Here is a 23,071-nt window from a genome sequence, read left to right on the forward strand (position 1 = left end):
GCACAGGGGCATGCCCAGTCCTTTGTGGTGGTGCCTGTGACATTTTCTCCAAAAACTACTTGCGCCTGCAGGTCCACAAAGGCTGGGGCACCTGCCTTGATTCATTTTCGCTGCTGAAAGACACGCATGGGTTCAGAAGCTGGCAGCACCATTCTTCAGGCAATTCACTGTTTCAGTAAGACATCGCTTTTCTTACTCCGTCTCTCCGGGGGACCCAGATTTGACCAGCCCTTCTCTCCCCACTTCCTTCCTCCTCCCTCTGCAGGATCATGCGCCCAGATGATGCCAACATTGCTGGGAATGTCCACGGAGGGATCATCTTAAAAATGATTGAGGAGGCAGGCGCCATCATCAGCACCCGCCACTGCAACTCCCAGGCTGGGGTATGTACTCTGTGTGTGTCCAGAGGAGCCGAGCAGTGCTGGGACTCTTCTGGGCAATGCCTCTTTCACCATCGGGGCTCAGCTAAGGTGTGGGTGGGCAGCTTGTGCCCCTCCTGTGCCATCGCCTGCCACCAGTGGCCGTCCTGGCTGGGGCTGATGGGAGATGCCGATCAGACAGTGTGACCCAGTGCATTTAGGAACAGGAGGGGCTGGTGCATGGCCCTGTCCTGCTTCACACTTCCAGCCCTTTCCTGATTAGTGCCTCAGCAGCTCAGCCTGGAATAAAAGGCTCTGGTCTTATTTCTGCTATATTTAGTGCCTGTAGGGAAGACCAACAGCACCCAAGCTCCAAGCTGTATGTGGATCTCCCCGTTGCTGAGTATGGTGGGTGGAGCGTCCAGGGTCAACAGAGTCTGTCATCCCAGGCCAAGCCTCCCGCTCTGGAGCAACGTTGGGGGTCCCTGGAATGCGCTTGCCTTGAAGCCCACCTTGGTGGTTGGCTTGAGTTTCATGTTAAGTCTAATCTGGCATGTCTTGGAAACACCTTCAAGCTCTTCATAAGAAGAAAATGCCAGGCCGGATTAGCGACAGTTGTTGAGGGGGGGTGGGGGGGTGCTGCTTGATCACCGACAGCTCTAGTTTCCAATCAGGGAGTGACTCCCAGTGCTCTCTAATCACAGCATGGTTGGAGGCTGTTCCAGTGCTTTCTACTGCTTTGTAGGCCTACTCTCTTGGGAAGGGTGTGCTGAAAGAGTTTGCAGAGTGGAGTGCTTGCTTGCTTGCTCGCTCGCTCGCTCGTCCATTCTTAAAATCCTGTCTTTGATATTTTTAACTGAGCTTACAGTTGCCTGCCTTGAACATTATTCACTGAATCGCTTCTCTTCATGCCATAACCCATGGGCACTTGAGGGCTGGTGGCTGAGGGTCTGCACATGCATGCTGGGGGGTCCCCTCCAGATGCCTTGAACAAGGATCTGCCTGACTTCTCTCTTTCTTCATCTTCTTTGGTTTGCTCACTTGGGGTGTAACTTAAGGCCATAAACACCAAGTGAGTGTTGCATGAGCAATGAAAACTTCCACACGTTTCACACATACAAGAATATGTCACAACATGTTCCATACATCTTGTCCGCTCAGCCCATCCACTCTGAGGGTAAAAGAAGCGGGTGAGAAATCTCATGGGTCTGTGGGTGTCAGCTTCCTATGGCTGTTCCTCCGAGGGGTAGAAGCAGAAGTAGTGAGATCCATTTAAGTCCAATTTAAAGGTGCCTGGCCCAAAACCCTGTTCGCCAATTGGTCTGAGCTCAGGCAGGCATCATCCCCTCTGAAAGAGGCTCTGAGCCGAGCCCACTCTTTGCTGGTTTTTTTTTCTGGAGCCTTGTGCCTGGAAGCCCGGACAAGTCCTTAAAACGAAATGCTATAGTTGGCCAGCAGGTGGCAGCAGTGGATAAGAGCTTCCAGGAGGCGGCTGCTCCTTGAAAGCCGGAGAATCAGGCAGGCGTCTGCTGCATCACTTTTACACCAGTGAAAGCTTGCTGGGAGCTGGGACCCCTGTGGCTGTGCTTGCTGTGGCAGTGTTCTCTCCCACCCCGTCTCCCATGCCTCTGCAGGCTTGTCTCCTTGCCCCTGTGCTAAAACCTGATGGCCAGTTGCAAGCCTCTTGCTTGATCCACGGGCCTTCTTTACTTAAACAAGACTGCACCCTGTTATCCCCAATGAGCTGCAGGAGCTGGAGAGAGGCCATCACACAGCAGTGGGGCATGTGTTTTGCAGGCAAAAGGTCTCTGTGCAGCTAGCGGAGCCATGACTGAGCTTCTGGGGGCCACCGTCAGTCAGAGCAGAGAGGCTGGGCTTGCTAGAGCAGTGGTGGAGATGCCATGTGAGATGAGATTGCGGGAGCTGGGCCTTTTCATCCTGGAGAAGAGGAGACTCTGAGGGGATCTGATAGTGACATACAGGTCTGTGAAGGGATGTCACACAGTAGAGGGTCATGACGTGTTCTCCCGGTTCAGTGGGGCATAGCTCAAGGAACCAGGTTTTAGACTGGATGCCAGGAAGTACCTCCTGGCAGTTAGGAATTTGTTAGGAATTCTAATTAAAAATTGGAAAGGGTTCAGAGGGGAGCAACAAAGATGATCCATGGTTTGGAAAAACTGCCCTGTGAGGAGAGACTGAGAGAACTGGGCATGTTCAGCCTTGAGAAGAGAAGACTGAGGGGGACATGATATCCCTCTATAAGTGCCTCAAAGGCTGTCACAAGGATCTCTTCTTGCTGATACCAGAGTGTAGGACGTGGAATGATCAAGTCAAGTTGCGACAACCCAGATTCAGGCTGAACATCAGGAAAAGCTTCCTCCCTGTCAGAGCAGTACAGCAGTGGAACCAGCTGCCTGGAGAGGTGGGGGGCTCTCCCACACTGGAGACATTCAAGGTGACACTGGACCATCATCCAAGTGGGATAGTATGAACTGGTGTCCTGCAACAGCAGGGGGTTGGACCCGATGGCCTCCATGACCCCTTCTAACTCTACTATTCTATGATTTGCTACTCCTTTCTGCCTCCACGTTTTGTTAAATCTCCCCTTAATCTATGCCTTTGGCCATCATGACATCTTTCAAAGGTGAATTCAGTAAATTGATAGTTTGCCCCTGTGTGATTTTAGTTTGCCCCTCCACCCAGCCTGGTATTGACTGGCAGCGGCTCCCTGGGGCTGCAGGAACGGTTCTGCCTATGCCCTTCCTGGAGACGCACCCTTGCACGCTGGGCTTTCTGCAGGCCAAGCAGGGGCTCTGCTGCCACTGATGACCCAGGTGGGGTTGCCTCTTCTATTTTTTAGCTAAAGCAACGGAACTGGGGAGTGGATTTGCAGAGTTCAGTGGCTGTGTTTCCCCCCGTCCTCATGTCCCTGTTTGGACTCTTGGCTCGCTCAGTGGCTGGCTGTGCTTTGAGTGCACTTTCACCTGGCCACCTGCGTGTCGCAGTAGCTAACTGCCCCTTCTGTGGTCCTCGCAGGAGCGCTGCGTGGCTGCCCTTGCCCGAGTTGAGCGCACCGACTTCCTCTCACCTATGTGCATTGGAGAGGTGGCTCACGTCAGTGCCGAGATCACCTACACATCCAAGCACTCCGTAGAAGTCCAAGTGAACGTGGAATCGGAAAACATCCTCACAGGTAAACTATGGCACCGGGCGTACCAGCTGCTCAGCAGGCCCCACAACGCTGCTTTTCTCCCGTGTTTCCTGCCCCTGCCTTTCAGTGAGGTGAGGGATGCCTGCGGGCACCCCCCCCTCTGGCTAATGGGTGTGTGGGGAGGGGGGTGCCCATGGGTTTGGCAGGCTGCCGGTTGCCCATTTCTTGTTTAGGCTGGAATTGGTGTGTGGTGACTTTGGGAGCCTGAGCAAGTGTTGTGCCCAGTCAGGCCATGTGGCCGTGGCTAGGGACGCTCTGTGGAGTGCACTCTCTAACGTGCGCAGGCTGCCCGTAGCTCTCGGCCTTGCCTGGAAAGCACGCGGAGCTGAGAGGAACTCCGAGCACACCCACGAATGGAAGGGGTGCAGCCGGCAGCCTTCTTCCATGCAGTGCACAGGGTGCGGTGTGGGGTGAAGAGGGGCCCTGTTTGTGCATGTGTGCACAGGACTGTTCCCTGCCCCAGGGCAGGCTGGAGTCTGGTGGATTCCCAGCCTCAGAACATGCTCCTTGCATGCCCCCGGCCACAGAACACGCTAGCCACAGCAAGGCAACTAACGCTTTCAAGGATGTTCGTATCATTCCATTGGAGCAGCGAGCAGCATGTGCATGCATACAATAGATACATGCTCTCCTAATCATAACCAGTTGGTCTGCACATGTTAAGTTGTCCAAGGGAGCAGCTGTTCAGTCCATGCACACAATCCTCTCCTTGCTTATTCTTTGATCAGAAAGTCAATAAATGGAACACATTTCTATTTATTTGCCCCTATTTATACTCCATAAATAAGTATATAACAAAACAGATTATTTTGCATAACCTACACTATTTACATTACTATGAATACTCCTAATAGCCAATACAGCAGCTATAAGGTATGTCCTAAATACCTCTAATGCTCCAGACAGAACTTAACATCTTTACTTTTCCACTCGACAACAGTCACTGTCTTTGCTGCTGTCAACGAATTTCAGGCCATCCCATGCTGTGTGTTCCTCATTTCTCACCCTGCTCAGCCAAGTCACGTGTTGGGAACATGTTCTGGTTTCCAGCTGCATTAGAGAAACCAGGCCAAGTCAGACTTGGTGGAAATTCTCTGCTCCATGCACAAGGTCTAACTGATGGTTAGAGGTAAAGCAAAGCTCAGGTTCCAGGGAACAGCTGTGTTCCCAAAGGATTGGGGCATCTCAGAAGCTGCTTTGCCAGGCCAGTCTGCCTAGCTGGGCAGCACGTTCACTGACCGACCAGCCGTGGCTGCTGAGGAAGGGGTCTTTTTCAGCCTGTCTGGGGAGTGCAGTGATGTTTTCAGTTTCCTTACTACCCCTTATCTGAAGTTATTTTTTTCTTTCCATGGGATGTTTGCAAATATCACAGTGACCTTCTGAGCAGATCATTTTCTCCCAATTTTTGTTTGCCACAGAAGGAAAGGAAAATCAGGATAGTTTTTTTTTTAAATCTCAGGTTACTAGTCCCCAAGATTTAAGAGCTCATCTTTCATGGTTTGTTCCCTCCCCTTTTCTGCATTCCATCCTCTTGCCCGAAGTCCAAATCTTTTGCAAAATAATTCCATAATGCATATACCAGAAAATACTTATTGTGACACATTTTTATGTAGGACATTGGTTTCTACTTTGAGGGAGTTTAACAAAAACACCTCCCTGCCTTGGAAAGCCTCTTCTCCCTCCTTGCTTTTGCTTTAAGCCACAGTTTGCAGGAATTGTTCCAGTGGTGTCATAAATAAGCTGGGCAAATCAGTTTGGGTGAGCTGTCCAGCCCGGGCTGTCATCAGGCCAATAATTCCTTTGAGAAGATAGATGCTCCTGGAACAGAAATTGTGCATTCAATGGCAGTCTGTCTGAGGTCCTCCCAAAGGCAGGTTCTGACCAGCGTGACAGAAGCAGGGAGACACGGTTTGCTCTGGAGGTCTCGTCTCTGTGCTACGCCGTGGCAAGGAACTTTGGAAGGCACTCTGATTCCTCACTCCCAGTGGGGAGAGCAGAAACGCTGGATCAAACTACAGTTGATCCAATAAACAGAAGGAAAAGCAGAAGAAAACCGTAGATGATCCCATCCCTCTTTCTCCAGCAGGATATCCAAATCCTACGTTGCTAATGAAACTGCCTGTCCAGACTTCTCCAGAAATCTTTCGGGCAGGGACATTCTACAATCTCCATTACTTAATGAAGCTGCTCAAGCATTCAGCAGTTAGGCTGTTTTCCTGATTTTTAACCTAAGCTTGCCTTCTTACGGTTTAAAGTCTGCATGTTCAGTCCTGAGTAGAGTGCAGTGCTTTGGGCCTTTCAGGTTTTCTTACTCCAAAAATGTGCAACACACGTGGTTCCTTCAGCTTCACTTCATGCAGTTTTCCCCTTTGGACCAAGCTTTTTACCTTGGACCAAGCTGGTCACCTGTGGCATTAGAATAAGCTCCAGGTGACCAGAGGGAAGCCGCCTTTATAGGCAAGGATGTGGGCTGGTGGGTTGCCTTGTGTCTCTCTGCATTCAAAGGCTTTGAAATGTGTGGGCATTTGCTGTGGGCCTACCGTGTGGAGGTGGTGGTGGTAGCCCTTCCTGGGATGGCTAAGACCTTTTTATTTCAACAATATTTTAATAACTTTTAACATCAGCTTATAGGTTTTAATCTGCAGCCAGGGTGGATCTGGATTTTATTTGTATTATGTTTTATTTTATTTTATGTAAGGCATCCCGAGGCTATGCGATGGGACGGCATACAAATACTCTAAATAAATAAATAAGTCAGCTGTGCATGGTCTGTTAAAACTTTGACTGGCAGAGTCGCTGCTTCGTGGGGCAAAAGTTCCATCTTCCACTGGAAGCTGTGGAGGACTCAGCAGACACTGAGGTCACTTGAACAATGGATGCTAAAAGGGATGGACTCCTCACGTGCCAGCTGATTGCACCTCAGGAGGCCACAGAGTCTGACTGGGGTAGGGCATCGTTTGCCTCTTCCAGAAAGGCTGCCCAGCATGTCACAGTGTGCCAGAGCGACAGGGCCGTGGCCCATTTGGACTGAGCTGCTGGTACAGCTGCCGAGCGGCTCCCTCTGGGCTCCCCTGGCACGCAGCTGCCTCTAAGCAAAGTCGGGCCAGGGCCACACGAGGCGATGCGATGCGATGGCCTCTGTCTGAAATTGGCCTAACAGGATGTGCACATCAGGAACACTGGCTTGTGCCTCCTCGTTTCCAGAGCTCTGGCTTCCTGTGGCATCCACACATGGCAAATGTCACAGCCTGGATCAGAACTGAACTCTCCCTCCTCTCTCTCTCTCATAAACAAGCTGATGATCGGGCCACTAGAGTTTGCCAGTGCAGGTGAACTGACCCCTCTGATTAGTCGAGGGAATGTCTAGCCAGGCCGTTTATTCTCCTCTCACAACATGTGCTGCAATAGGCGGCAGGGAGACATAGCAGTGCTCCATGTGCGCACAACAAGAGCCCTGCTCGCCTTTCCCATGCCGAACAGTAGCGAAGTGCGCAATGTGGCTCTTCACCTTTCCCAGCAGATGCTTCTGGTGGGATTCAGGATGCAGTCCCGTTAACTGCACCCGTTATCGCCACCCGTGTGCGCTTGCGTCCCCGTGGCAGGAGTGGGATGAATTAAACTGCAGTGTCTCTGTGTCAGATGCCTGTGGAGATGAGTGTTTGGTTTCAGCAGGTTTCTTGTTGGCAGATATGATTTGGAATGAAATGGGACTGTGCCAAGCTGCTTTTTACTAGTGAAAAATAATGTGATGATGCCCAAATCGGCCTGAGGGAATTTAGTTCTTTTCCCAAACGCAGGTCTGGCTCGGGGTCCTGCCCCTGTGGAGCCACAGAGGACAGAGGCTTCCTTTTGCACCCCTCTCCCTTCTAGTTTCTGCCTCTCCCACCTTCCTCCGCCAGACACCTGGCACTGCACCCCGCACCTCTCGGAGCCTCTCTTGCCGAGAGACCAGGAGCATGTGGTTTGGGCCACGGGGCGTTGTGAATATGTCAGCGTAAAGCGCCGTGTTTTGTAAAAACAAAGCAGGTGCAGGAGCAACCAGATCCCAGCCCTCTGCTCTGGGCCCATATGTGGGAAGAGGAATGTGTGTTTCCACGGTTACTCTGCCTTGAAAGCAAATATGCAGATCAAGCTGGGAGCCAGGAGTTCATCTCAGTCGATGGCAGACGCTCCCGATGAACGGTGGGCTCGCGCAGGCACCAATTGAATTCCTGCTGGCCTCTTTTTCTGCGCCAGCACCCCTCCTCGCGGCTGCCTCCTCCTGAGCGGGGAAGAGATACGGAGCCTGCATAGACACGCCTGTGGCTCAGAGTGAGAGAAGAGCCTCCAAGCTGAACTGGGCTGAATAGACATTTTTGGTGTAACGGGATGTAACAAAATCGGCATCTGGGGAAGATATGCTTGCCTCTGCCGTCTTTCCGAATCACAGCCGCAGTTTAAAGCCGTTAAGTCTTGTCACAACATCTGGAACACAGAGCCTTCCCAGCAGGTTCTGGGAGAGGGCTGCCAGGGAGCCCAGCCGAGGCATGTGCGCCCGCTGCCTGGCTGAGGGAAGACTGGGAGGCTGTCGCCGCCATTTCCTGGCCATGACTTTACCGGCAAACTAGAGCCTCCATTTTCAGCATGCTGGCAAATGCCAGCGATTTCCTGCTTAATATGTAGGGCATCCAGGGACTTTTGTGGGAAGCGGGATGCTGGACTGTGCAGCATTGGTCTGATGAGCAGGATGATGAGGGGTCTGTATATGCACGGCATGCAGCGTGTAATGGGCAGCCCCATATGTGATTCTGAAATGGCTGCTGCCAAATCTGCATTCTAGATTATCACCGTGCCAGGGATTTAGAAACAGAGAAACAGAGCGAGTCAGAAGGGGTCTCCCGGGCCATCTAGTCTGACCCCCGGCTCCAGCCGGCTCCGTTCACGACATGCCCACCATGTGCATGTCCAGCCTACCCTTGAACATCCTCACCAATGGGGCCTCAACCACCTCTCGTGGAAGCCCATTCCATGCCCTCGGGGTCCCAACTGTCAGGAAGTGCTTCCTGGCATCCAAATGGAACCTGGGTTCCCTGAGCTTTGCTCCGTTGGAGTGTGTCCTCCTTCCTCTGCAGGGGAGAACAGGTCTCTGCCCATCCCCATGTGATCCTTCCTCCCCCACATGTGAACTGAGAACATGTCAAGGCATTGTTTAAAACGCAGGTATTTGTTTGTTTGCTCATGAAGTTAAAATTTAAATTTATAATTCAGGTATTGAATTAGCGCATAAGCTCACCCTGCTTCGCTGCTAATGACAGCGTGTTACACCTTGGAAAGGGATGTAGGCAACAAGTGGAATTTGAACTCAAAACACAGAATGGTATCCCAAAAATGCACACTGATTTTCCCTCTGAGGGATCAGTCATCACAAGAGAGCATTTCAGAAAGAGGAAGTCACTAAACTCAGTTTGTTATATTCTGCCTTGTTCTTTCCTAGACAAAGTCCAGCTTTCAGTTTTAAAATGTGACTAGCTTTTTGATTTGTGCAGAAATAATGAACGATGTGCAGATTATATTCTACCCACATGCTCACTGAGAAGGGATGATACAATCAGCCCTCTTAGATTACTTGTGTTTACGATCTGTGTGTTTAAGTTAGAAATATTCAGTGCCCACTCAGCACAAGATTTTTAAATATGGATCAAAAACGGGAAGGTATTTCAAAAATCTGTGGGAGCAGTTTTTGGGAAGATTTCCGCAGGACAGAATGCATGGATTCGTATTCAGTGGGGCAAAAGGGTGCTAGAATTGGCTCCTCTGCTTGCACAATCGCCGCACCTGTTTTCACCCTCTGACCAAGCTGCTGCTGCTGCTGATGGTTGTGCAGGCGGGTGGGCGGGCAGCGCGGGATCCTCTGAAATCCTTTTCCCCATCATAAATGCAAACAGACATTTGCACAAAGCAGGCTAATCTGCAATGTGGTTGATTTGCATGTCCAGCCTTTTGTTGTGGCAGAAAAGGAGTTTATTTTTGCACACATAGTCCTTTCCTCCTCCAATTGCAAGAAAGACTGAGATGTTTTCCTGCCCTCCTCCTCCACTACCTAAAAATATATATTTTCACGGTGCTTTGACTTGGAGTGGATGTGACAAGCCTGCTTTTGGGAATAAGATTTACTGCTTACGCCCAGCAAACCCGCCCCCCATCCTGATGAGCTGGTTGCTATAGCAACAACCATCCCCCCAAAAAAGAGTGTTTCAGGCTAGGGTCTCAAGTGACACAGAACTGCTAATTGCATTTTTCTGGAATAAAATTCTGATGAAAAGAATGGCAATTCCCAAGACTGCTGCTTTCAGAAGTCTTTGTGGCTGCACTTTGCATCCACTGCTGCCGTTTTCTTCTAATTGCATCCAGCAGAAATTAGCATTAGCTGTGAGGGCTAAGTTGACTGAACAGCGTCAGCAGTTCAGCTTGGCTGTGATTGTTGGGTGCCAAGAATTTGAAAGGAGGCTGGGGCTTTGCCAGCTGTGATCTGGGAACTTAAAATGGGAGAACTGTGTGGGTGGGGAGGGCAGTTTTCTTTGGGATAATCTGCCTAATTATTGATGTCCCCCACCTGCACTGGCAGCAGATCAGGAGCTCAGGGGACTTGCAGCGGGTCAGCAGGGGTCTCTGGCTTCCAGTCTTTTAACAACAGGGACAGCAACAAATCCCCTTCTCCTAGATAAGCGTGTGCTGCAAGATCAGGGGAGGAAGGCAAGTTCCAGGGCCACCCTGTCCTGTAATTCTTTCTCCACCTTCTTGAGCTGCTGTTCATGGACCTCAGAGATCTAAACCAAAGTGGACCCCTGAAGCCTAAGCTCTGTCCATTCCTGCACCAGGAGGATGGGCTGTGGCAATTGTTCAAGCTTTTGCCCAAAGAACTTCATGCTGGCGCTTCCGCCTTGTGCACAACGTGCGTTATGCCAGCCCGCTGGCGAAAGATGATGATGTGTGTGCAAAATGGATGTCTCACGAATATGCATCTCACTTGGTGCTTAGCTGGAGGCATAGCAGTACCTCTCGGGAAGGAGGGGGCTAGATTTCTATTTATATGCCACCGAGGGACTTTCTGTGTTTGGCATCATAAATGGAAATGTAAAGACATAAACAAATTGGGGGTGGGGTTCCATTCAGTATCTCAGCCTCTGGATCCCAATGAAATAAATTCAGACTTCTGAAGAGCCCTTTCAGGTTTTCTGCTGTCCTTGTTTTTTCTCTTTTCCCTAACACAAACTTGTGGCTGCATTCCAAAGGCCTTTTTCCTCATTCACCTCTGATTCTGACTACTGTGCACTTCTGAGTTCCACAGATGTTCCATTTGTTCATTGCTTTGTGAAGGGCATGGCCTAAAGTACTGCTTATAACAGGAATGAATAAATAAAAGTTGCTGGGGACTTGCTTCTCTTCCCTGCTGGTCTCTCCTCCTCTGACTGCTTTTTGGTTGTCTGTCAGGCTCCACATCTGCTTATGCTCACCCTTCCTCCTCTGCAGAGGAGCCCCTGCTTTCCCTTTTCCGCCGCTGTTCAGCCGCTTACACTGGCATTTTCCATGGTGCGCATGTAAAGGAGTGAGCGATGCCCTGGAACACTTGGAGGAGCTTCTCAGGGGAGGGCCACTGAGCACTGGCCTTGGTTGCCCCCAGGTGTGTTGATGACCTGTGCCTGAAGGCTCACCCTTCTCTGGGCTTGGAGAAACACATGTAGGGTAAGAGATATGTATGCATGTGTGTGTGTTTGTATAAGAATGCCAATTGCTAAGACTTATACATGAACAACAAAAGCGTCCATTCAGTAGTGGCATTTATGCACCGCCGGTCCTGATGTTAAAAGCGTTGCAAGGGCGTCAGTCTATTCTTTCACTGTTGCACTTTCAGTCTTTGAGCTGCCAAAACTATGTGGTGCTGACCACCTGTCATCTTCGGGAAACAAGTCGATCATCTAAAAGAGTGTGTATTTTATAAATATTGAAGAATGCTCCAGTACAAAGTCTGTCTACATGATAACCTGCTTTTCAAAAGAAGCATTTCTTGGCCATTGCCAAACCATACGGCTGAAAGTAGCATCAGCTGCGTGGCAACATCTCCAGCCATTGGCAGACATGGGCCATGTCCCCCTGAGGGGCACGGTGGTGCCCGGTAGACGTGAGGCAAGGGCTTTTTCTGAGTAAGTTGTGCCCTGAGGTTCGAAGCCATTCAGATGCAGGTGCTGAAGCAGGCGGAATGGGACGGTCCAGCTCCCACTTCCACTCCTGCCTAAGATCCCATGCATTGCATGTATTCACCAGCAAATATTTAGAAACATGGACTGTGGCTTGATATAACTGACTGATCTCAGTAAGCATCTCCGGAAGTGAAGGAAAGTGTTGCCATATAGCAGGCAAGTCATGGCAGGCCGAGTCACGGACACAAGTCTCATTTGGCACACAAAGCCAAGAATAGCAAAACCTCATTGGCATCACCTGCTAGTAGTTCCAAGGTAAAAATCAACTCATCTATCCAACTCCACAACAAAATTATTTTCTTCACAATGTTTAAACCTTGGTTTCACCATAGGATCAATTTAGCCTAAGGAAGTGGACCAGAATGTAATTGACATTATACTATACAGTGGTACCTTGGCTCACAAACACCTCAGTTCACAACCAAATTGGGTCATGAACAGAAATTTCTGAAAAATTTTGCCTCAGGTAGCAAACTCCGCATCAGGTGACAGTTGCGATCGTGCCCATCTCCTCCCCCCCAAGCGCACCTGCAATCGAACCCGTCTGTGGCTGCGATTGCGCTCATGCGGGGATGATGGGCACAATCGCAGTCGTGCTGGGGGCAGGGGGGAGATGGCCGTGGTCTTTGTTGTTCTTTGTCACTTTGCTTTCAGATTAACAAAAATAGTTACAGAACAGATTATCCTTATTTACATTGACCCTTACGGGGAAATTTGACTTGGCTCACGACCAATTTGGGTCATGATCAGAGTCCTGGAATGGATTAAGTTCATGAGCCGAGGTGCCACTGTACTGCACGCACCTCTAGCACCTGAAACTTGTGGAAGAAGCTCCCTAATGTGCCAGTAACCCAGTGTGAGCCACTAGGGAAGAGAATCCAGATAGGAAGATTCTAAAACCTATATTTTGTTCAAGAGACAAAAACTTGGCACAAGTCAACAAATAAGCCCAATGAAGGTTGGGGAGCCAAACCCATATTCTTTAACTGGACGTGGCAAACTTTTCAAGGATATTTGTGGCTGGATGAAATTTGTTCGGATGAAGGAGCATGGCTGAACCCTGCAGCCACTGCCCCGTCTGCCAAGTCATTGATCATTGCCCACCTTCAGATAATGGGATTTGCCAGATTGCAGGTTATTTTTATTACTGAAAAGCCCGTGTTTCGAAAGGCCTGCAAGGAGGAATTATCTTTAAGCTAAATTGGGACTAGTAACTGGGGACAGCTGTTCAAAGGCTTTGAGGGGCCTTGGACAAACCTTTCATAGGCATTAGTACCTCATTTTAAAGCAGATATGGACAACCCATCTCACAATGCTGTTGTGGAAGACAAAAGTGACCCACACACATTTCATGCTTCATTTGGTTGAAGAAACTTATGTTGCCTTCAGACTTGGAAAGTCCTAATGGTGATTTAGAGGGATTTATATGAAATTAAGTTTGTAAAAAATCAGGCATCAGTAAAACAGTTCAAACAAAGCAGCAGAAAATGACCCCATAAAACACTGAAAGAGTGCCTTAAAAAAGAAATTTAAAGACAGATTTAAAAGGACATTAAAATTCAGTGGATTTTGCCTGACATCTAAAAGATCCCAGGTGGCATCAATAGCAGTGGTATGTTATGTGGGGCCATATGGCAATGAAAGGCCCATCCCCATGACAATTGAATGCAATTTAATTGAAATGTAAGCATATGTGAAATGAACATAGTGCCCATTCATAACATTGGAAGTTGGTAATTAATAGTGCAATTATCCTTCCATGCTTCAGTGTAGCCAGTTAAGCATGACTGAGATGCAAAGTTTGGGTGCCCACCCAGAGAGTGTCCTTCGCTGTCAAATCCCACCTGATTTGTGAAGGCACCTGGAGAAAGGCCACTTTTGATGTACTGGTGTTCAGCATTGATTCCTGAGTTCCTGCATCCCAGGCTGTTTTCTGTGCTGCCCTCATTTACAGATTTTTCTTCCTCCCAAAAGGTGTGAAGAGGGTGACAAACAAGGCTACACTGTGGTATGTGCCCCTTTCTCTCCACAACGTGCACAAAGTTTTGGAAGTGCCCCCTATTCAGGTAGGTTGTGCCCAAACACTGATGGCTGAGAATTTTTAGGGAGAAGGAGGGGATGCATGAAAGTCCTGACATGGTGGTGATCCTACAGACAAAACGCATGTGCATGTTTATGAATATTTGCTTAATTGCATATACATGGTAAACAGTCTGAGCAGCTCTGATGAGAAAAGGGGTTTGGGAGTAGAGGGTATGTCTGTGCGCTTATCTCTTTGCAGCGAACAATTTATCCTTGCCACAGGTTCATTGGCACATTCCCAAGCGCATGAAGCCGGGTGCTGACTCTGCTGCCTAAGAACCAGTGCTTACTTTTGGCTTTCCTGACTTACACCTGGTCAGGTCCTGGTTCCTTTTCAATCAGGGGACCAATTTGGAATTTTGATAGGAGTGTCATGAACACTCATAGAAACACAGAAACAGAGTGAGTCAGAAGGGACCTCCCAGGCCATCTAGTCTGACCCCCAGCTCTAGCCGGCTCCGCTCATGACATGCCCACCATGAGCATGTCCAGCCTATCTTTGAACACCCTCACTGATGAGGCTTCAACCACCTCCTGTGGAAGCCCATTCCACACCCTCGGGGTCCTAACTGTCAGGAACTACTTCCTGGCATCCAAATGGAACCTTGGTTCCCTGAGCTTTGCTCCGTTGGAGCGTGTTCTGCCTTACTCTGCAGGAGAGAACAGGTCTCTACCCACCTCCATGTGACATCCCCTCACATAGCTGTATGTCGCCTACAGATCCCCTCGGAGTCTCCTCTTCACTAGGCTGAAGAGACCCAGTTCCCTCAGTCTCACCTCATACGGCATCCCCTGCAAACCGGCCACTAACCTTGTGGCCCTGTGCTGCAGTGTCTCTAACTTGGCTATACCCTTCCTGTAATGAGGGGCCCAAAACTGAACACAATACTCCAGTTTTGGGCACACCAGAGTTGTATAGAGTGGCAGTAATACCTCTCTCGATCTAGAAGCCACGCTTCTGGCTGTGCAGCCAAGGGTGGCGTTTACCCTCTTGACCACCTCATCACACTGCTGACTCATGTTCAGCCTGCAGTCGACCAGCACCCCGAGGTCCCTTTCACAAGTGCTGCTCTCCAGCCACTTGTTCCCTAACCTGTACTTATGACACCTATTCCTATGCCCCAAGTGCAAGACCTTGCACTTATCCACATTGAACGCCATCCTGTTGTCTCCTGCCCACTTCCATAGTCTGTCCAGACCCTTTTGGATCTGGAGTACGTGCTCCTCAGTTGTGGCCACTGCTCCAGTTTTACTATCATCTGCGAATTTGATCAGCAGACTGCTCACCCCTCCTTCCATGTTGTTGATGAAAAGATTGAACAGGATCGGCCCCAGGACAGAGCCCTGGGGGACCCCGCTTGTCACTGATGATCCTGACAATTCCCCACTAATGGTTACCCTCTGCTTTTGGTCAGTCAACCATGCCCTAATCCACCGGACAGTGCTTTGGTGTATCCTGAAACTCCTCAGTTTCTCCACCAGGATATCATGGGGCACTTTGTCAAAGGCCTTGCTGAAATCCAGGTATACCACATCCACTGCATCCCCTCCATCTAGCCATCTCGAAACCTTGTCATAGAATTCCACAAGGCCTGCCTGGCAGGACCTGTTTTTGCGGAAGCCGTGTTGTGTGGCTGCCACCCTCCTTTCCCTATCTAGCATCACTAGATCTCTCTCTATTATGAGCCTTTCCATTGTTTTTCCTACAATGGAGTTAAGGCTAACTGGTCTGTAATTCCCCATGTCCCTTCTACTATTCTTTTTGAAAATTGGAACCACTGATGCCACCCTCCAGTCCTCTGGAACTTCACTCGTTCTCCAGGAGACCTCAAAAATGGAGGCCAGCGGGCGTGAGAGAACCCCTGCCAACTCTCTAAGTACTCTCGGGTGTAACCCCTCAGGGCCTGGCGCCTTTGTAACGTCCAGTGCGCTGAGGAGCCCCTCGACTTCTAGGGGGGTGACTCTCTTCTGTGCCTCTAAGTCCCCGGCCGCTCTTGCAGGGCAGCTTGCCTATTCTGAACAGGGCTTTCATCGTGGGCATGGCTGGTCGCAGAACATTCCATTGCCAGAAGCCAGACTGGTGAGACTAGGAGAAAAGTGACTTCCCTAGGAACTTATGTGTGAGACCAGGGTGGGATCTTAAACAGGAAGCTGCTCTTTTGTGCCCAAATAAGAGCACACTGGCTGGTGGCGCAGTGCTTTGCAGCAAGCCCAGGGGAGCACAGTGCCAGCCCATGCCCCCACCGTGCTGAAGGCTCCATCCCTGCTTCAGCAAAGGGTGCCGCAGAGCCTTCCGGGATGCTTCCTGTTTGTAGGCCTTCCTTTCCCCATCTCTTACTTCTGTGCTTCTGTTCGGAGCTCCTCCACTCTCACGTTGCCCATGGATCCCTAAAAAGCAGGAGTCAGGCCTGTGGGTTACGGTTCCCATTTGGACAACTGAGGATGCCAGATTTTGCCACCATCCCACCGTCTGCAGCTGCGGCCACACAGAGAGCCGCTTCCGTGCCAGCCACTGTTTTTTCCCTGGCGACTCTCTCCGCCAGTGTCGTGTGCAATTTCAATGCATCGTCCAGGTCATTTGCCCTCGCTCGCATTTCTCTGGGCCTTACCTTGGGTGATCCGCTCTTCTAGTATAATGCTGGCATTCACTGCCAAGGGGAAGTGTCTGTCTGCTCCAGTGGTTGTGCAGAAAAGCCCATTCAGGGGTGTGCTCCAGCTGATGCCCCCCTCCCCCCCCGTCACTGGTGGAGCCTCGTGGCAGTGCAACCAGTGGTGCTGTCAACCAGGCAGCGCTCTTTGGCCCTCCCTGCGACTTGGCTCCACATCTGGGCTGAACATCTGGTCTTTGTCTTTCCTGTCAGTTTGCAAGGAAGGAGCAGGAGGAGGAAGGGCGAAGGCGCTATGAGGAGCAAAAGCTGGAACGGCTGGAAACCAAGGAGAGAAATGGGGACATCATCCAGCCCGTCATCAACCCAGGTAAAAGGCATGCCTGCATCAGGCAGACCCCTCTGGATCGAGCTGGGCTTAATTCCTGATGAATCCCCGTGGGGCTGCAGAAGCCAGGCACTGTAAATTTGGGGCAGCTGTTCTCATGAGTAATCAGTATTGCTATTTAATTCCCAGCTGGGTAGCAATTAAAAACACACAACATTTCATCATGAGCCACATTCATAGAATAGAATCATAGTGTACTGGAGCTGGACGGGACCGTGGAGGCCCTCGGGTCCAACCCCTGCTGTTGCAGGACACCAGTTTGCACCGTCCCAGTGTCTCCCGCTGCACTGTTAATTGCAGTCCTTCCACGGATGCCCCATGGAGTGAGAGGGCTTGCAGGGGAGGGGAGGGGAGGGGAGGAGGGCCTCCTGTGGCGCCCCTTCAGTGGGTGTGGGCTGACGCAGCCACCCGCGTGGAGGGTGGGGTGCGAGCTGGGAAGGAGTGTCCTCTTGGCAGAAGACCCAAGTGAGTCACTGGGCTGCAGGGAGGAGGCTGTATGAAGCCTGTGCATCAGAGCCGGTGGATGCGTCCTGGTTGGGACGTAGGCCACGGTCTGACCTGCTTTCTAGGTTGCAGAAGCCTAGAAGAGTTGGGGCATCGGCTCATTCAGGACTCTTAGGTTAAAGCATCTCTGAAAGATGGTTGTCCAGCTGCATCTTAAAACATGAGGCTAAGGGGCTTGAGGGGATTGCTCATCTCAGCTGCTTCTTTTTTACAGGCTTATTCTTCACTGTTTGTCTTAGCTATTTTTAATTGTTTATGTTTCTTTTGATAAGATGCCATGCCATTTTATTGTATATTACTGCATTGCTGTCATGTACTGTTGCAAACCACCCAGAAGGTTTTGGCTGTTGGGCAGTATAGAAATGCAAGGGTTGCTGTCATTGTCATCTGAATGCCTCCAGTGCGAGAGAGTCCACAGGCTCCCTGGGCAAGTCCCCTAGGCTGAGCTAGACCCACTCGAGGCTGGTTTTGGAATGCAACTTTCCCCTCCATTTTAGGTTCTCTGTCTTGTTAGTCCATGGATGGATTTCCTTCTGATTTGACACTCCTTCTTGCAGGCGTGGCTGCCCAGATGATTCGCCCCTTTCCCACTTGTGGGGCTGCTTCACAGGCAGAAGTGGGGAGGACAGTCAGCTGCATGGCCCAGCTGCTGCCCCGCAGAGGAACTCTGGGGCAGGAAGTGGGAAGAGCTGGAGTGCCTCTGACGCTTACTTCAAACTGGGGCAGCTGCTCACATTGCTGTTTGGCTAACCACTCAGCAAGAGCAGCAGCTGTTGCCCTTCCCCTGCCCCCTTCTTGTTCTGGGTTGTGGGTTGGGTTGCCATCATTTGGACAACACAACAAACCATCGTGGTAGGGCGAAGGCTTAGAACAGACGGTGGGATAGTTTCTTCCTTTTCGTTTTTTGACTCTTACATGAAGGTTAAGGGACCAGATATAGACTAGGTTTGGAGAACACAACAAGCAACCATTAATTCTTCATTCCTGGTCATGCAAATCCAGTATATATCTGCTCCTATAACTTGAGGTAAGGGGCAAAGCATAAAAAGGAAAAAAATCTGAATAATAATAATCATGGAGTTTTCATAGAAACATTGAATCATACAGTAGTGGAGTTGGAAGGGGCCATTGGATCCAACCCCCAGTTCAGTGCAGGACTCCAAGGAAAACCTTCCCTTGCAGTTGGCTGTCCAGCCACAACTTGAATGCCTTCAGGGTGGGAGAACCTGCAATCTCTCAGAGTAATTGGTTCTATTGTTGTAGGGCTCTATCATTTATTTATTTATTTAAAGCATTTTTATGCCACCCCCATTGCAACAAGCCTCGGGGCAGCTTACAAATTTAACAGTTAGGATTTTCAGCTGGAACAAGGCTTCCTGTAATTTGCCTAGTTCTTTCAATCTCTCCTCGCAGGGTTTTGGTCCCAGTCACTAGATCACCCTAACCCTAACCCTGTCCAGCTTGTCTGCATCTTTCTTAAACGCTGGTGTCAAGAACTGAGTGCAGCACTCCAGAGGAGGCCTAGCAGTGCTGAGGAAAGGGGGACTGGTACTTCACATGATTTAGAGGTGCTGCTTTTGATAATGCAGCCCAAAATAGCATTTGCCCTTTTTGCAGTCACATCACATTGTTGAGTCATACTCCGCTTGTGCTCTGCACCAAGTCCATGATCCTTCTCACTTGCAGTTTTGTTGAGTCAGGTATCTCCCATCTTGTAACTATGCCTTTGGCTCACTTTTCCTTGGTGTTGAACTTGGCATTTGTCCCTGCTGAATTTCATTCTGTTGTTTTTAGCCCAGTGCTCCAACCTATCAAGATCACCTTGATTCTTGCTTCTGTTTTCCAGGATATCAGCTCTTCCACCCATTTTTTTGTCATCTGCAAATGAGATAATTGTTTCCTGCACTTCCTCGTCCAAGTCATTAATGAAAATGTTGAAGCACAGTGGGCCCAGAACTGAGCCCTGTGGTACCCCACTTGTTACTTCTCTCCAATTTGAGAAGGAGCCATTGATGAAAACTCTTTGAGCCCAGTTTTGTAGCCAACTTATTATTATTATCCACTTATTATTGTTCCATCTAGCCTACTCTTCGTTTTCTAATTAGGAAATAATGGGGCCCTTTGTCACAAACTTTGCTGAAGACAAGATATATTATGTCCACGGCATTCCCACAGTCCATTTAGAGAGGTTAACCAATCACAATCAGCTTAGTCTGGCAGTATTTGTTCTTGAAAAATCCATGTTGGCATCTATAATAATCACTGCATTGTTGTCAAGGTGTTTGTAGATGAACTGCTTTCTAATCTCCATAATTTCCCCAAGGTTTGATGTTAGACTGACTGTTCTGTAGTTCTCAGGTTCTTGTTTTTTCCCCATTCTCGAAGCAGGGGCAACATTTGCTCTTCTGCAGTCCTCTGGCACTTCCCCGTCCTCCATGATTTCTCCAAGAGAATGGAGCGTGATCTGAGCATTCTTCTGCCAGCTCCTTTATCAATCTAGGGGGGAGCTCATCATTCTTCAGCTTGTACCTCCCCTTCATCAGGCAGGTTGTGTTTGTTCTTCTGGGTGAAGACTGAGCCAAAGTAGGAGCTGAGCACTCCTGCCTTTTCTTTGTCATCTGCTCTCATTTTGCCATCCTCACTGAGTAGTTGAACTCCCTTCTCTTTCCTCTGTGTTTCGCTTTGTACATATCTGAAGTAGGCTGGCCTCAGTTCATTCCCAGCTTTAGCCTTTCTGATGCCGACCCTGCAATTGCGTGCTACCTGCCTGCATTCTTCCTTTGGAGCCTGGCCTCCCTTCCACTTCCTGCATGTGTCTTGTTTTGTTTTCAGAACCTCCCTAAGCTCTCTTTGAAGCCGCACGGGTTTCTTCTGCTGTCTTCTACCCTTTTCCCTTGTTGGAATTGCTTGTAATTATGCCTTTAGAATTTCCTTTTAAAAAATCCGCACCCATCTTACACTCATTTTCTCATTAGAGTCACTTGACATGGGACATTGCTTACCACTGTCCTGAGTTCATTAAAATGGGCTTTCCTTCCTGAGAATCAAGAGCGCACGAGAGGCGTGGCCATTTCCCCCAGAGCTCCTGTAGCTGCCACTTTGTCCACCAGGCTTCTCTGTGGGTTGGTATCAAGTCAAGGGCAGCTGCTCCTCTTGTTCACTCCTCCACTTTCTGTAGGAGGAAGTTATCAGCAGTGCATGTTAGGAACCTCTCACGTTTGGCAGAATATCTGCCAACAGACACTGGGGAAACTGAAGTCCCTCATAATGAAAACACGCCTCCTTGAAGCACTGGCAATTTGCTTTTCTAAGGTTTCGTCCTCATCTGCTCCTTGACTGGGTGGTCAGTAACAGACTCCAGCCACTGTTCTCCTTTTATTCTGTGCTCCAGGTATATTAATCCAGATGCTCTCAGTGGGAGAATGGGGCACCTGCTTGGTTTAATCATGGACTTTTAGGTTCACTTTAAAAAAAGACATTCTCTGGTTGATGATCGTTGTCTCCCAATGGTATTAGAGTGAAGTCAGATAATGTGACCAGGAGATATGCAGAAAAGCAAATGTAACAGGTAGTGCTAGTGAAGAAAAAAGCTCCCATTGATATCACCAGGCAATCTCCTATTAGTTTGTAGTTAATTTTATACAAGAATGTTATCTCCTCCTCCTCCTCCTCCTCCTCTGTTCCCATAGTAACTGCCAAGAACTCATCGTTATTAACAATTCTTGCCTTAAGTTCCCTAGCTAAAATTATGGCTACGTGGGGATAAGGTACTTATAGTGACTCAACCGGTCTAGAAAGAGGATCCCAATAGGAAGCCTTAAAATGTCTTAACAGGATGTAGCGTTTGACTGCAGGTGTGATGAGTCTGCTTGCTTTAGGCCTGGAAGCCTCCCCATTACATCCAGACACACTAACTCTACCTGCGCTTCTGAAGTGGCACAACGTGACCAGCCGACTTCTGCCTTGCTTTCATGTTTTACATGCAGTGCAAATCAGGACCAAACATTGTCAGTTGGGCTGGCAGCTCATCCCATCCTTCTTGATGATCCATATCCCTGCGTGCAAATCATATTCTATGTTTCCTGTGATTTGGAGGAACTAAACCTCCCATCATCTCCTGCATAAGATGCCCCACCTGCAGTGTTCCAGGATAGGCTGCCAAGGTTGGCTGCTTTGGTGAGAAAGAGATGGGTCCAGAATGTGCCTGCTCTTGGTGCAGTAGGTCTGCAGCAGAGTGGGAGCAAGGAGGCTGGAGACGCGTGGCAGGCCTTCTCTCCGAACGATACATTATGGGATGCTGCATCTGGTCAGCTCAGCACCGGAATACCCTTTTTGGGTCCCAGTTGTCTGCAGTGCAGAAGGAAGGCTGCCCTTCCAGCCACCCTCGGCTGCCTGTGTGGCACCTTGAATGCAAGGAGGTGTCGTGCCTAGCAGCTCGACAGAGGTGTTGGCATGCGAGAGGGGGCCAGAAGCTCACAGTGAGAGTTAGACATTGGAATAAGGGGATTTATACTTGGGGCCCAGGGCCCAAACGGCCCCTCTGCAGCCCGACTCTGAGGCTTCCGAGCGAGTAGCCTCCCCACACCCTGGCTCTGAGCAGCTCAGTTGCCCCTCCTTTCTGAACTCTGAGGGGAAAAGTCACGTGGATCTTAATCTCTTTTCATGCCTTTCCATTCGTGGGTGGGACACACTTCTCTGCCGCTGTCCCAGTTGGTCTAACCACTGCAATCTTCTCCGGAGCTGAGTGTTCCATACATTTCCTGTTATGTCTTCCTGTTCTCCAGGACTCTGCCCAGCAGCTTCAGAGTCAGGAGGCGGCGGGGGGGGGGGGCAACTTGTTCAAACACCTCAGAGTCTAGGGGAAGGGAAGCTGCGCCCTGCTCAAACAACTCAGAGCCAGGGTGTGGGGAGGCTACTCGCTCGGAAGCCTCAGAGTCGGGCTGCAGAGGGCCGTTTGGGCCCTGGGCCCCAAGTATAAATCCCCTTGTTCCAATGCCTGACTCTCACTGTGAGCTTCTGGCCCTCTCTTGCGTGCCAATGCCTCTGTCGAGCCGTTAGGCATGACAGGAGGTGTGGAAGCTGCAGCTCATCTTCTGTTTGTATGCCCTCCCCTTAAGATGGGAGTGGCATGTGCTGGTAAACAGCCTGCTGCCTCAGCCTTCCACCCGACTGGCCTGGTCCCTGCTACAGGCAAGTCCTTTCCGTGGCTCCCCCACCATTGCTTCTTGACCTGTTTTGCCTTTTCTTTGGAAAGCAAAGACAGAGCAAAGGAAGAAGGGGAAGAAGGTATAGATGCATACAGAGGCATTTTCTTTTCAGATTGCAGCAGCAGTAGTGGCCAAGGCCCTCAATTCCTGCTTCACTTCAGTCTTCTCCCACAAGGAAATCTGCAGTCAAGAGGAAGTGAGAGCTGGAAGTGAGAGCTGGCAGCCCAAGACTGACAGGCAAAAGGTCAAGGAATACCTAGGTGGAATAAACACTTTCAGATCTCCAGGGCCCGATGAACTCCATCCCAGAGTCATAAAAGAGCTAGCGGAGGAACTCAGAGCCACTGGCTATCATCTTCGATAAATCTTGGAAAACAGGAGAAGTGCCAGATGACTGGAGAAGGGCTGATGTTTTCCCTATCTTCCTATAGGGGTAAAAAGATGAACCTGGGAACTATAGACCAGTTAGTCTGACAT

General features: G+C 49.8%; 1 protein-coding gene across 3 annotated transcripts in view; it reads left to right on the forward strand.

The window, feature by feature from the left end:
* The window catches only part of ACOT7 (acyl-CoA thioesterase 7), a 93,214-nt gene that overhangs the window by 13,925 nt on the left and 56,218 nt on the right, over positions 1–23,071 (forward strand). For all 3 annotated transcript variants that reach the window (XM_044419644.1, XM_044419645.1, XM_044419646.1), the window contains exons 2-5: positions 266–383; positions 3,396–3,552; positions 13,782–13,873; positions 16,751–16,865. In XM_044419644.1, coding sequence (XP_044275579.1) covers positions 266–383; positions 3,396–3,552; positions 13,782–13,873; positions 16,751–16,865 — 482 coding nt within the window. The remainder of the gene's footprint in view (positions 1–265; positions 384–3,395; positions 3,553–13,781; positions 13,874–16,750; positions 16,866–23,071) is intronic.

The sequence above is a fragment of the Varanus komodoensis genome, unplaced genomic scaffold, assembly GCF_004798865.1.
Source record: "Varanus komodoensis strain SLA01 unplaced genomic scaffold, ASM479886v1 scaffold106, whole genome shotgun sequence".
NCBI classification, from domain to species: Eukaryota; Metazoa; Chordata; class Lepidosauria; order Squamata; family Varanidae; genus Varanus; species Varanus komodoensis.